The 14,201-nt window shown below is 54.0% G+C and overlaps 1 protein-coding gene across 4 annotated transcripts in view; it reads left to right on the top strand.

Moving 5' to 3' along the window:
• The window catches only part of TTC7B (tetratricopeptide repeat domain 7B), a gene marked incomplete at both ends in the record, with an annotated part of 236,690 nt that overhangs the window by 9,060 nt on the left and 213,429 nt on the right, over positions 1-14,201 (top strand). For all 4 annotated transcript variants that reach the window (XM_080707808.1, XM_080707806.1, XM_080707805.1 and 1 more), the window contains one exon: positions 11,734-11,888. In XM_080707808.1, the coding sequence (XP_080563934.1) occupies positions 11,734-11,888 (155 nt within the window). The remainder of the gene's footprint in view (positions 1-11,733; positions 11,889-14,201) is intronic.

Here is a 14,201-nt window from a genome sequence, read left to right as displayed (position 1 = left end):
TGCGACCAGCTTTGAGAAGCACTGATCTAAAGAGCCGTGGGTGCTACACACTTCCAGACATTTCCTCGGGGGAGATGGTTCTCTTGGCCCAAGATAGGGCCCGAAATCTGCATTTTTAAACAGAAGCCCCCAGTGACTGGGGCCAGGGTGGGCTGGGTGGCAGTTGGTAAGGCTCAGCAGAGTGTCAGGGAGGACTTGCGGGTGGTTGTTAAGATGACCAACTCATCCTGCTTGGCCTGAGGCTTTCCTGGTTTTAACACCAAGAGTCCTGAGTCCCAGGACTGCCCCCACCCCAGTCCTGGGCAGGTGGGGCAGCAGATGGCTGGGTCTGGTGGATGGTGGTACCAGGAGTGGTGGTACACACATGCGATCCCACTATTTGAGAGACCGAGGTGGGAGAATCGCAGCTTCGAGAGCAGCCTTCACAACCTAGCAAGACCCTCGGCACTTAGCGAGACGCTGTTTTAAAATTAAAAATAAAAAAGGGTTGGGGGTGGAATGCCTCTGGACTTTGTCCCCTGTGCTGGGAAACAAGAACAACAGGTGGGTGGTGGTGTCTTGGAGAGACGGGGAAGGCGGTGGTGTTGCCTGCTGCCTAGGCGCGGTTCCCATCTGGGTCCGTGGTGCCCCTTGTCCGGCCTTGGCTGCGTCCCCCAGGCTGCCGGGCCTCACTCTTACCACTTAGGTTGTGGCATCCGCAACAGCTGGGCCGAGTCAGGAGTACTGTGTGTGGAGGGAGGAGGGAGGGTCCAGGTGCTTGGTTCTTAATGGGGCACAGGTGACAGGCGAGAGGACGGGAGCCTGAGGCTGAAGCTGACGACGTTCAGAGTCACAGAACCGGGGCTTCGGCCTGCACACGACAGACTCCACAGCCTCCCGCTCCGCCCGTGCATCCAGCACTTGGAGAGCCGGGTGAAGGTGCCGCCTGTGCAGTGGGCGGACAGAGGTGCATGTGGCCATGGCTGGGAGCCTTGGAGCATGGGACCATTGTGATGGTTGGGTCACTGCTGTATCCCAAGCACCTGTGAGTGTGTGGCACACAGTCCGCACACAATTAATTACTAAGTGAACCACCTAGCCCCCAGGGAGCTCACCTAATACTTGCTGGACACCCCTGTCCCTTGCCAGCTAGTGTCCCCAGGACACCGTGACCCCGAGAGTCCCGTCTGCTCCAACCAGCACGTAGAGGCTTGGCCGCCAGGTGGTCAGGCCCCGGCAAAGGGGCCGGTGCTACATCTAAGGCTGTTGCTGTCGTCCTTAGCGTGGCAGGGAGCCCGGGCTTCAGGGAGAGTACTGGCTCATGGGTGGAGCTGTGGGGAGCCTGCTGAGTGGCATCTGATCCCTTTGCCGTCCTCCTGCCCCTCCTCCCTGCATGCATTCAGATGCCCTGTGGGGCCTGACTTCCTAGAGGACCTGCAGGTCCTCTCTGGCCCTTGCAAGGTTGAAGCCCAGTGAGAAGCAGGGTTTCCTCCCATGCTAGGCAGTCCCTGAGTAGCCAGGGGGCCAGGCCATCCTGCTGAGGGCTCCAGGCCAAGGACCCATGGCCAATGGCACGTTCCCTCCCTGGCCAAGGGAGTCGAGACCCATGGAGTCTTGAAACAGTGGGTCACTCAGACCTCAGACCCTTTGCATCTGGCCCTACATCCCGGGGAACCAGCCTTCTACCCTTCCCACTGGGCAAGTCTCCTTCCTGCCCAGAGTGCAGGGCTCCTCAGGCCCAGGCTGAGCCCCTCTGAGTGTCCATCATGCCAGGACTCGTGGCTGCCCCCCCCCCAGAACGTGCTTGAGAGGACCTGGGACTGGCCTTCGAGGGCTGAGCACCAGCCTTTGAGGACTGAGGACCGGCCGGCACTGTGCTTTGCCTCCAGGAGCTGCTGCAGGCTGCGGTGGGCATGTTGACCGTGCCTGTGTGCAGCTGGCTTCCTGAGCAGCCGCTCCTGAGCCTCTGGGCCGGCCTGATAACGTCCCCTGCCCCGGCCGGTCACTTCCTGCCGCCAGGCTCTAGGAAGCCCAGCCCAGCCCCATCATGGCGATTTTCAGGGTGCCGTTCCTATCAGGCTGGGCTTCTCTGGGGGAAGTGTGTGAGTGTGTGAGTGACCAGTGTCGCCGTCTGCCCTGTCCCTACAGTGTCCATTCCCCGCCAATCCTTGCAGCTCTGTGCTGTGTGTGGAGTGGGGAAGAGGCTTTAGCAGGAAGCCCAGGCTCCAGCTCCCAGGATTCCCCAGATCATCTCTGCTGACTTCTTCTGCCCCTTAAACGTTGACTTTGGTCATCTGTGCTGCTTGTTCAAGAGTTGCGAGCACCCAGGCCCGCTGAACTGGGCCACTGTCTAACAGAATGTCACTGGGGGCTGTTTGTCCATAGGGGCCTGGGGTAGGACCTGGAGGCCCCGACTGTGCTCCAGACAGCCTGGGAGCGGCGTCTCCTGAGACCAAGGTGCTGGGGTGTGTCCTGTCCATGCAGGGGAAACGTGCGTCTTGAATGATCTATTCCAGAAATACTTATTGAGGACCTACTCGAGAGTAACAGGATGAGGTGAGAACTTACAAGGATTCTGGCCTTCACACTGGGAAGGGGCATGTGGGGAGGGGCATCAGCAGAGGGCCAAAGGGGGCGGGGTCACGTAATGTGACTTGTGTTCTAAAACAGGGGATGACTAACCCAGGTTCCGGGTAGTGGAGTGTGCCCTTTGCTTCTAATGCTGCTCCAGACCCTGCACCGCCCCGTGCAGCCCCACCGCCGCCCCGTGCAGCTGTGCACCGCTGGAGAAGCTGTCGCCCGCCCCGCTGACAGCACACGCACCACTGAGGGCCACAGGCCGGCCGAGCGCTGGAGCGCTCCAGTGGGTTTCTCTTCCCACTTTCTGAGTCACGCTCTTCTCTCCCTTCTCGCTCCTGGGTCATGACCTTGCCTTCTGGCCTTGCCTCATGCTTTATTGAGGAAATAAAAGCAATGAGGCAGCTGCCTCACTTCCTACTCCCAGCCCACCTGCCCCTGCTTGGGCTTCGACTCCTCCAAAGGCAGCAGCCCTTCCCTTGCTCAGGAGCCTCTGGTCTCACCTCCTTGGGCCTTCACCGTGTCTTCCTCCCTCCTCCATCTGGGCCGTGCCCTCCACGCACCGCACACGCCGGTGCCCTCCTGGCTCCCGTTGGAAGCTGCCTCAGGCCCCAGCTCGCTTCTCTTGCATGGCCACTCCTGCTCAAGGATCCCCCAGCTCCTCAGTCCAGCCTAGCAGGCCTCTTGTCCCTGCACCCTGCTGAGGCTAAGCACCCCAAGGTCACCTCCCTTGTTGCCTCCATGTGGTCAGATCTGCTGTGGCTGTGTTCTTATCTTACTTCTTGTTACAGCCACTTTTAACCCCCTTTGCCACTCCTCTTCCTGGAAACGCTGTCTAATCTTGGTTTCTGCAACAGATATGCCTTCCTTTTTCTTCCTGAGCCCTCCTGGAGCTCAGTCTCCTCCAGAATTGATCTGGACTTGAGGTCTCTATTTGGAAACCAAATATCATCGCACACTGGACTTGGCATAAAAACCTCTCGGTTCATTCTTCCTCACTTCAGTGCAGGACTCTGTTGTCCAGCTACTGTGCAATCTGCAATCCAGTACTTATCCTTAATCTCGCTCTGGCCCTCATCCATTGCGTATTAGTTTCCTGTGGCTGCTGTAACAAGTCATCCCACATCTGCTGGCTTAAAACAGTGGTATGTATTCTTAGTCCCCGGGGCCACGAGTCAGCCAAGGCTCTCACTGGGCTAAGACCAAGCACCATCAGGATGGTGTTCCTTCTGGGGGCTCCAGGAGCAAGTGTGTGTTCCAGCCTTGTATAGGTTATGGGGGTGGCTGTCCAGTGTAGCCGGTCCCTGTCTGTCTTCCTGTTTCCCATCACATCCCCCTGCACACCAGCTCTCTGCTGCTCTCTTCTGAGGACCAGGCCCAGCCACACAACTGAGGACAATTCTGTCTCAAGATTCTCAACCACATCTGTGTCCAGAATACCTGTTCACAGTTTCCAGAGATTAGGAGGTGGACTTCTTTGGGGACCATTATTCTGTCAGCCACACCTCCACGCCAGCCCATTAGTGTGTCTTGTGTATTTTACCTCCAAACCACGCCCTCACTCAGCCTGTTTCTCCCTTTCTACACTTTTTCTCTCCTTAGGGCATTTGCCAAGATTTCCCCTGCAGATCATTTCTGCCAACTTCTTTTGGGCTCCTCAATCTTTGACTTTTGCCACCTTTGTTTTGCAGTCGAGAATTCTTGACCTCTGTGGTGGCCTTTCTACCCTTCCTCTGCCCTCCACCTGAGCCTGTTCCCCACACAGCAGACCAGAGGGAGCCTTAAAAGACCAACTCAGCAGCTGAGCCCTTCCCTTCTCTGCACTTCCAGGGCTCCATTCCGGGCCTTCTCCGCCCTCTCTCCTGGAGGCTCTTCCTCCATTTCAGAAGCCTGACTCTCCTGCTTCTCCCCTGACCTCACTACCAGCCTCAAGTGGCCGCTAGCCACTTCCTGTCCACCACCCTGATTTAATACTGGCACTGTCCACCCTCTGGTGCTTTCTGGCCTGTCTTCCCCGTCTGTGAGGAGAGCCACCAGCTGCCCCTCCTTCCGGTGACATGTTCTTGTGCAGGGTGCTGGCAAGGGAGAGGGGAGCGGCTCCAGACCTGGAATGTGTCCTAAAGGATGCTGAGGTTTGGGCTGGAGAAGGCCATAGGGTGCTGGCTGCCTCAGGTGGACAGACGGCAGTGGGCTCCCGGCTGGGGTGCGCACACGAGCGGCTCGTGGCCCTGGAGAGAGGGGGATGGGCCCTTGGGAGTGACCATAGTCACTGTACTCTTAACTCAGGTGATGGTCAGGCTGTGTGACCCCCTCCCCCAGGAGGCTTTTAACCTTTTTATTTTTGTGGTACTGGGGTTCCTGGAAACCCTTCTCCGGGCTATACTCCCAGATCTATTTTATGTTTTTGTTTGGAAACAGGGTCTCTTAGGCCATTGTGGCTGGCTTCGAACCTGCGCGATCCTCCTGTCTCCGCCTCCCAAGTGCAGGGATTACAAGCTGTGCCACCACGCCCGGCAGATTTTAACTTAGCTACTTAATGTTTTGTGTAGATAACAAATGTAAATGGTAATAAAAATAAAGTGATTTAAAGAAACCCAGCTTGGCGGGGTATGCCTGTGATCCAGTACCTGGGAGGCTGAGACAGCAACTTAGTGAGATTCTTAGCAGTTTAGCAAGATCTTATTTTAAAAACAAAAAATAAGCTGGGCGTGATGGTGCACACCTGTAATCTCAGTACTTGGGAGGCTGAGACAGGATGATTGTAGGTTCAGTGACAGCCTCAGCAAGTAGTAAGACTCTCAGCAACCCTAGTAAGATCCAATTTCGAAACAAAACAACAACAGAAAATTGGGCTGGAGGGTGTAGCTCAGAGGAGAATGCCCCTGGGTTCAATCCCTAGTACTACCACCACCAAAAAAAAAGAAAAGAGAAAAAAAATTTCAAAAGACTATATACAGATACTCCTCAGCTTAGGATAAGCTCACCATAAATTGAAAATATCCTGAATTCAAATTGCCTTTAATACACTTAACTTGGCAAGCGTCACAGCTTAGTCTACAGCTTAAATGTGCTCAGAGCACTCACAGTGGCCTACACGGGCCTTCCTGTCCCTGTGATGGCATGGCTGGCCCAGAGCTACGCTCCCCGAGGCTGCCCAGCAGCTCCAGGAAGCCACAGCACACACTGCTGGCCTGGGAAAAGACAAGATCCAAAATCCAAAATGTGGTGTTTAGTGGGCACATAATAAACCAGCCCCAAACTCAGTGCCTCACAGCCAGCCGCTCAGTGCTTGTCACGATTCTGGGCTCCCCGGGGCACGCCTGTGCCTCAGTGGCCCGTTGGAGGTCGGCGGGGACCTCGCTGCTCCTGGCTGGGCTCTCACGTGTCTGGGCCATGGTTGAGACGACGGCTGGACTTTCGTCCTTCTGTGGCGTGACCTCAGCTACATCCCTGCTGGCCAAGTGTTTCCTCCCGGTGGCCACCGATAGCAGGAGGAAAGAGGAAGTGTGTAAGCCCTTCTCCAAGCGCCTGTGTGCATCAGCGCCACTGCTGGCCCACCATCAGGATGGCAGCCGAACCCAGGGCCAGCACTCAGAGGCCACAGAGCGAGCGTAAGGAAGCGCCCGCGAGCTCCCAGGCTCCTGTTGAGTTTTGTCTCATTTGTTTAATGGATGTGCTATGTCCTGTGCAGGGGCACACCTTAATTATCGAGCAGGTCCCTGTCAAGGATCCTATAAATAGTCTTCTATTTTTTGCCATTACTAGTAGGGCTATAAGCAGTAACACTCCTGTGAGTTTGTGAATCTGTGCTCATGGATGCATAGGTCAGAGACAAGGTCCTGGAACCGGGGTTTCTGGAGTTTCTGGTTAGATGGTGCAGCTGTCGGAGTGTAGAGAAGTTGCTAACTTGCCCCTGATGACTCCTGCCTGCTGATACTCCCGCCGGCTTTCCACCACCATGTCTGTTTTCCTGTCACACTTTTTGGGCAGGAGATTCGAGAGGCCAGAGTGTGGGACCCAGGTGAGGCAGGATGGCTGCCTTCGTCGTGTGTGGGGTGCCGCGGAACCAGCTCCTGCCTGGCAGGGGCGGCTTTCCTCTTGGATCGCACCACGGCAGGAATGGTGTGAAGAGACCTCGCTGCTTCTCTGTTGACATTGAGGCCTCCTGTTGACATTAAGGACTCAGGAATGAAGGAGCTCCAAGTTCTTCCCTCTGGTGGGAAGTCTGCGTGTGAGCTGCTTATGCTGCCGGGGAAGCACCACTGGGCAGGGACAGTGACTGCAGGAGGCAGAGGCCGCAGCCCACCTTCCCTGGGATCCCGGGGCCAGATGTCCCCAGATGGAGCTGTGTCCCCGCAGGCCCATGGGTCATCTGGCTAGAGCAGAGGCGGCACACCGGTGCCCTCGCGGGTGACGCCCCTCACTCACTCTCCTGCTCAGGGTTCTCCTGTGGTCTCTGATCCCTCCGCCTTTGTCTTTATGTCAGTCGGGGGATCTGGCTCCTGCTCCTCACTTCAACCCTAAAAACTGCCCTGGGCGTCCCAGAGCCCTGTATGCCGGCGCCCGGAGGGGCGTAGCAGGTAGAGCAGGATAAGGACTCCAGCTCACTGGTCCAGCCCCTGCAGCAGAGGGGCTGAGTTTCCCAGGAAGGGTCACATGGCTTTGGGAGGCTCTGCCAGGGTCAAGTGGCTCGTGCCCGGCACGCTGGAGAGGTGGCATCAGGACACTGCCTGGTTCAAATCCTGCGAGAACCTTTGACTTGTTGTGTCCACTCTCAGGCCTGGTTCCCTGGGGACAGTAGTCTAAGCATCCTAGCGTCGGCAGGACCACGTCAACTGCGCAGCACACCGATCGTGAGAGCCCAGTGCCCCTGTACAGCGTCCACATCCCACCGCATCGCAGGCCCCGGGGCGCAGGGATCTATCTCAGAGCTCTGGGCCCACGGAATCTAAATGAACTATCCAGGGAAACAGTAGGTCCTAGAAAGACTGTGTTAGCAATCGTAGCTGATGGTCCCTGAGCACCTGCTTCATACTATCAGGCATTACGAGTATCGGCTAATCATCACACTAGCCAGGTGAGGAAACAGGCTCAGGGAGGTAGTGTCTCGCTGAGTGTCGCACAGCTAGCAGGCGAGGGAGCTGGGATCCCGGTGCCTCCGGGGCTTCTCCGTCCTGGAAACCTCGTGCCTGGCCCACGTGCAGCTGTGGAGTGCCCAGCTGTGTGCTGATAGTGCATAGGTGAGTGGGGGAGAGGGACAGTGTCAGGCTTTGTGCACAGAGCTGCGACAGGCTCCTGTCGTGGTCGCGTGTGGACACTCAAGGCAGCAGGGCGTCCTTGTACCCCGCTCTCGGCATCTCTGTCCTCTGTTGCGGGATGCCTGACATCACGAAAACTGTTTTTATATTGTCTTATTTTTGTGGTTGTTTCAGATGGTGTATGTGTGTATGTGAATTTGGTCCTTAGTACTCCATCTTGGTAGGACGTGAAAGCCTATTTTAATATCTGATTCTTTTATTTTGCACTTAATTCTTTAATCCATCTGGAATTAGCTTCCTGCTGTGCCCCGGGCGCCCTTCCCCCTCCTGCCTCATTGTTCCTCTGTTACTCGGGTTGAGCCTTGAAGTATCTATGAATTTTTTTGGCGTGAGCTCTTGATGTTTTTATCTCTGCCCTCCTGGTTGGGAGAGTGAATGGAAGGGAATTTACCTTTTTTGAAGGGGAACAAACAATAACAACAACCAAAAACCCCCACAAAACATAATTTACTGGAAGATTAAATTGGAGCCTAGAAATGTGAAAAATTTCAAAATTTGTGTTTTAGCCAGCATGCTAAATTACAAGTTACATTGTAAGCTTTTTGCTCAGCATGTACAGCCCCTTCTGCAATCCTCACTCACCTGGAAGAGACCCCAGTGTCCCCTGGTCCTCCCCAGCACGCTAGCTCGCGTGTGTCTCCGACAGACTGCTTGGGGCCCCCAAGGGGCCCGGTGCCTTTGCACATTCTGCTCCTCCACCTGGAAGCGCTTTCTGCACAGATCCCAACTCGAGGATGTGTTCCTGCCATGCTCCTGGTGGCTGGACTCTTTGTCTCCTCCCCAACCCCGCTGGGCTGTGCGCACCTTCCTGAGAGTCCACATGGACTGATCCTGAGAGATGGGGGCCTGGCTGGGACTGTCTCCTGATTCTGAGGAAATCCTCTGTCTCTCTCAATGGGGCCTTCTCCAGGGCCCATCCCACTCCCCAGAGATCAGGAGATCACAGAAACCCAAGGGATGGAAAGCTTCCTTAGTTTTTGTTTTGTTTTGTTTTTGTGGGATTACAAGTGTGCAACACCACACCTAGATCCCAGCCCTAATTTTTTTTTTTTTTATTATGGAACAGGGTCTCACTGAGTTGCAAAGGACCTTGCTACGTAGCAATAAGGCTGGCTGCAAACCGCGATCCTCCTGTCTCAACCTCCCAAATGCAGGATTACAAGTGTGCATTGCCATACCCGGCTAAACTCCCAGCTTTTTTTTTCTTTCTTTCTTTCTTTTGGTGGTACTGGGGTTCCTGGAAACCCTTCTACCTCCGGGCTACACTCCCAGACCTATTTTTATACTTTTTAAAATTTGGAAACAGGGTCTATTAAGCCAGCGCGGCTAGCTTTGAACCTGCGTGATCCTGCTGTCTCCACCTCCCAAGTGCAGGGATTACAAGTGTGCGCCACCGCGCCCGGCTAAACTCCCAGCTTTTAGAGAGAGTTATAGTTTTTTTTTTTTTCCTAAAAGCAATATAAAGCAGGGCATAATGGTATGTGCTTGTGATCCCAGTACTAGGGAGGCTGAGGCAGGAGGATCACAAGTTCAAAGGACAAATTAGCAACACCCTGTCTCAAAATAAAAAATAAAAAGGACTAGGGATATGGCCCAGTGGTAGAACACCCCTGGGATTAATCCCCAGTACTGCAAAATAAATAAATAAATGAACATATTGTAAAATGATTCCTCTCAATATAAATAATTAAAACTATAAAGATAAGAGGTTTTTTTTTTTTTTTTTTGTTTTTTTTTTTTTTTTTTTGCTGTGCTGGGCATTTATCCCCAATCCTATTATTCAGATAGTCCTGTTGTTTACACTAGATGGTAATTATTTTAGCTATCTTTATAGGGTTATAGACAAATATAGAGATAAATATTTAGATATAATCTGTGAACTGTGATCACATTCTTGTCCAGTAGGATAGCCAATAGCCAATCATACATGACTGCCTGGAATGTGGCAAGTTTGAATTGCGATTCACTCTCAGTGTAAAATACACTTTAGCTTCAGAAAACATTTAAAAGATTTTGTTTCTCAGGAAGGGCTTGTGTTTCTGGGGCTGTTCCCCGTTGCTCTCCTCCTGGCTGGTGTTCTGGCCGGCGCCACCGCCCGCGCTGGCCCCGTGGCCCTGAGCCTTCTGCAGCCATCGCTGCGCTGTACTCCGGTGTGGACACTGTCCCTCCTGTCCTTCTCGTAGGACGTTTGGCCTCTTGGGCATCTAAAGAGCTCTCAGTTCAGTAACTTAACTCAGCCCCGTTCTGGCGTTAGCTGGCTCCTCCCAGTCTTGTCTCTAAAGATGATTGTAGCTCCCCACACACAGAGCTCCCTGAGGCCTGCGGACTCACCCACTGCTGCCAAGATGTAGAAAGAGCCCTGGGCCTTTGGTGGGCTGATCGCCTGGCATCTCAGTGGGTTCTCAGTGATTCTTTGATTTCTTTTGTGTGTGTGGTACTAGGATTGAACTCAGGTGTGTCTGCGGTCTGTCTCTTTAGATATAACCCCAGCCCTATTTTCTTTTTTATTTTAGAACTGGGTCTAACTAAGTTGCCGAGGGGCCTTGAACCTGTGACACTCCTGTGTCAGCCTCTCAAGTACATCACACTCAGCTTGACTAAATTAATTTTAGAATGTGTACTTAAGCAAGCAAATCTGCTCTCTTTTCTAGGACCAGGATTAAATAAAGACAAAGCTAACGTCCATTTTGGCCACCAGCTAGTTGTGGTCACTTCATCCCAGCAGTAATTGCTATAATGGACTTGAGATATAGCCTATTAGACTTTTAAACTGATTTTATATATAAAATGTATATATAAAGTTGGTCCTGGGGTGCGCTTTTTATTCTACGATTATCAAACCAATGTAGACATCAACAAAACTATGACCACCATGAGTAGGTCTACTCTCCGGAGTCAGAACTTCCTACAAACAGTCCCAAAGGTCATTGTTTGCATAGTTTCCACCTTTACACAGAAGACCATAGGCAGTCAGCTCATCTTGGTAGAAACCCACTTTCAGGATCTGACTGGACCTCTGGGCTCATTGGCACATGCCTGAAATCCCAGCAGCCTCGTCCAAGACAAGACAATTCAAGTTCAAGGCCAGCCTAGGCAATTTAGCTGTCTCCAAATTAAAAATTAAAAACATTTTTTTAAATATCTGTGGGTAGAGCACTTGCCCTGGGTTCAGTCCAGAGTACTGGGGGGAGGAGAGAAGAATCTGACTTTATTAACACTCCTGCTTGTGCACAGGGCTGCAGAGGCCTGAGGAACCAGGAGAACTCACCACCTGCTCTTAGAAATAAATCACACTGGGTTTTTTTATTTCCTTTTTTTTGGGGGGGTGCTGAAGATTGAACCCAGGGGCATGCTACCTCTGAGCTACATCCTCACCCCTATTTTATTCTCTATTTTGAACAGGGCCTTACTGAGTTGCTGAGAGCCTCGCTAAGTAGCTGCGGCTGGCTGCAAACCCGCGATCCTCTGGTCTCATCCTCTCAAGCACTGGGATTACTAGTGTGCACCACCACACTGGCCACACTGGGTTGTGCACGAGTCATAAGATCATGAGACATCTTTGCCCTCTTTCTCCTGACTTTGAACTCTCCCTGTTAATATGCAGCAGTCTTTCTGGAGTCAGTAAATGTGTGGCAGAGGAATGACTGGGAACTTGAGCCAACACGGTGGAACATCCCTTACACTTGAACAGGGGTCGCCATAAGACGGGGCACGCTTAGACCCCAGCCGAGGTCATGAGGGTCCGGAAGGGTCTGGCCAGGGGCCTGGAGCCTTGGAGCGCAGCACCCCTGGGTCCTAGGGGCTTGCCAGCACACAGACTGACCCCTGCTCCCGTTCAGTGTCTCCCTTTGTCTTGTAGATGACATGGCAGAACTTCTCCTTGGGGAGTCAAAGCTGGAGCAGTACCTGAAGGAGCACCCTCTGAGGCAGGGGGCTAGCCCCCGCGGCCCTAGGCCCCCGCTGACCGAGGTCCGCAAGCACCTGACCGCTGCCCTGGACCGGGGGAACCTCAAGGTACTGTGGGCCCTGGGAGGAAGAGGGGCAGTGGAGGATGCTGGTGCTGTCTCCTCTGGATGGCGTGTGGCTGGGAAGGACACGGGATGAGCTGGGTGTGTTTGGCATCTGCACAATGTCGTGACCTGTCTCAGCAGGCCAGCAACCTGTGCAATCAGTGTGTGAGCCCCTGGCTGGCTGAGCCCTGCGGGGCTCTCTGATGAGAGTCTTCAGTGGTACACCCTCCTGATTAAAGGCACCAGTCTCCCAGGTGCTTGCAATAAAGCCCCACGTAGGGTCCAGAGCTTGCCTGACCCTTTGCCTGCTCTGGGAAGTGAGAAGTTAGTCATGAGTGTCATGTGTGCAGTCCCTGCCCAAGTCACATGGCTCCTGACTCTTAACAGGCCACTGTGGCCCAGGGTGCTCCCCTGCCTGAGCGGGACCCTCGTCCCCCCACAGGACAGCTCAGGAGCACCCATGCTTATCTGCTCTCTGTTGGCACCAGCCCCATCCCAGCCCCATCCCTCTCACTCGCCTTCCTTCCCTGTCTTCCCTGGCCCATCCCCTCCTCCCCTCCCCATTAGCTCACACTTCCTGGCCCCCACACAAGTCTGGCCTTCACTGCTGTCTGAGGTCACTTTGGGAGACAGCCGCTGGTGCCCAGCCTCTCTCTCTGCCCCTCCTCCTCAGACTTCACCCCCATGCCCGTCCCTTCCCTGCGAGTCTGCATTCTTTTTTTTGATTTTTTTTTTTTTTTTTTTTGGTGGTACTGGGGTTCCTGGAAGCCCTTCTATATCCGGGCTACACTCCCAGACCTATTTTTTTTATTTTTGGAAACAGGGTCTCCTAAGCCAGTGCGGCTGGCTTCGAACCTGTGCGATCCTCCTGTCTCCGCCTCCCAAGCGTGGGGATGATAAGCGTGTACACCGTGCCCGGCTCAGGACGGTTCTGAAGCTCAGGCGTGGCAGTTTTTACACCTGTTGTTTACTGCTGTTGCATTACTTCTGCCTAAGAGGTTCTCTTGTTTCTGGTTTTTAGCTTCCCCAGCTGGTAAAGAATGTTCTAGTCACACAGCTTCCTCAGAGCCGCTCTTCCTCTTTCTTGGACCTTGAGTCCAGTGTGTGTCCAGTGACAGGCTGGAGGCAGAGGGAGCCAGCATCTCGGGGGGAGCCCGCCCTGAGAGGCAGGAGGCCGGCTCCGATTCAGGGCAGCAGAACTGTCCCGTCTCGGGCCAGGCAGCCTGTGGCTCGGTCCACACTGGGGCTGCTGGCCCTCCACTGGCAGGGCAGCGAGCGGCACGCCGACTGTTCCCTCTCTCCTCAAGGCCCGCCCTCCCAGTGTCCATCCTGTGCCTCTGCGCTGAAATTTTACCAAGCTGACTTTCCATGTGGCCCATCAGTTTCCTTTTTCAGAATTGACTTTTCTTGTAAAATATACATAACATGAAATTAATTTTTTTCGTGGTACCAGGGATTGAACCCAGTATTTCCCTCTGAGATACAACCTCAGCCCTGTTTTTTGTTTTTTGTTTTTTGTGTTTTTTTGTATTTAGAAATGGGGTCTTGCTGAATTTTTGCGCTCTGACCTCTAATTTGCATTCCTTCTGTCTCAAGCACTGGGTTTATGGGTGTGAGCTACTGAGACTGGCTATAATCGGCCACGTTGGCCATTCCTAAGCATCCAGCCCAGGGGCATTAAGTGCATCCGCATGGTGCCACCGTCACAGTGCCCATCTCCAGGACTCTTCTGTCTTCTCAAAGTGGACCTCTCCTTGTAATCAGCCTAAGCCGGTGCCTTTGAGAGCGGGAGCTTGGGGAAGGAGGGACGCCATGGCCAGGCCCCTGGGAAGCTCTCAGAGGAGCCACGCGGGTGCCTTTCCCCACGTGGGTACAAGATCCCTTCTGTGGTGTTTTCCTACTGTCGCTCTTTCTCCATCTCCAGAGAGAATTCAGAGTCCTTGTGTCGCTCAGCCCCACGCCGCGCAGCCTTCTCTGCTTCCGTCCACTCTGTACATCCTGCCCTCCTCCCTGCCATCTCTACTCCTCCCTAGACTTGCCGGCACCGAGGCCAGCAGGCTGCTCCCTGTGCTGTGCCTGGTCACCTGTGCCCTGTCCCGTCAAAGCTGCAGGATAGCCGGGCGTGGTGGCGCACGCTTGTAATCCCCACGCTTGGGAGGCAGAGACAGGAGGATCGCGCAGGTTCGAAGCTAGTCGTGCTGGCTTAAGAGACCCTGTTTAAAAAAAAAAAAAAATCAGAGGATACAGAGGGCAGCGTGTCCCTTAGCTGGGGCGCCCACCTCTGTGGTCTGAGCTCCCGCCGAGGCCTGGGAGAGCT

The sequence above is a fragment of the Muscardinus avellanarius genome (genome assembly GCF_963383645.1).
Source record: "Muscardinus avellanarius genome assembly, chromosome: 12".
Classification (NCBI taxonomy): domain Eukaryota; kingdom Metazoa; phylum Chordata; class Mammalia; order Rodentia; family Gliridae; genus Muscardinus; species Muscardinus avellanarius.
The sequence above is the reverse complement of the archived record's forward strand: the minus strand, read 5'-3'. Positions and strand labels throughout refer to the sequence as shown.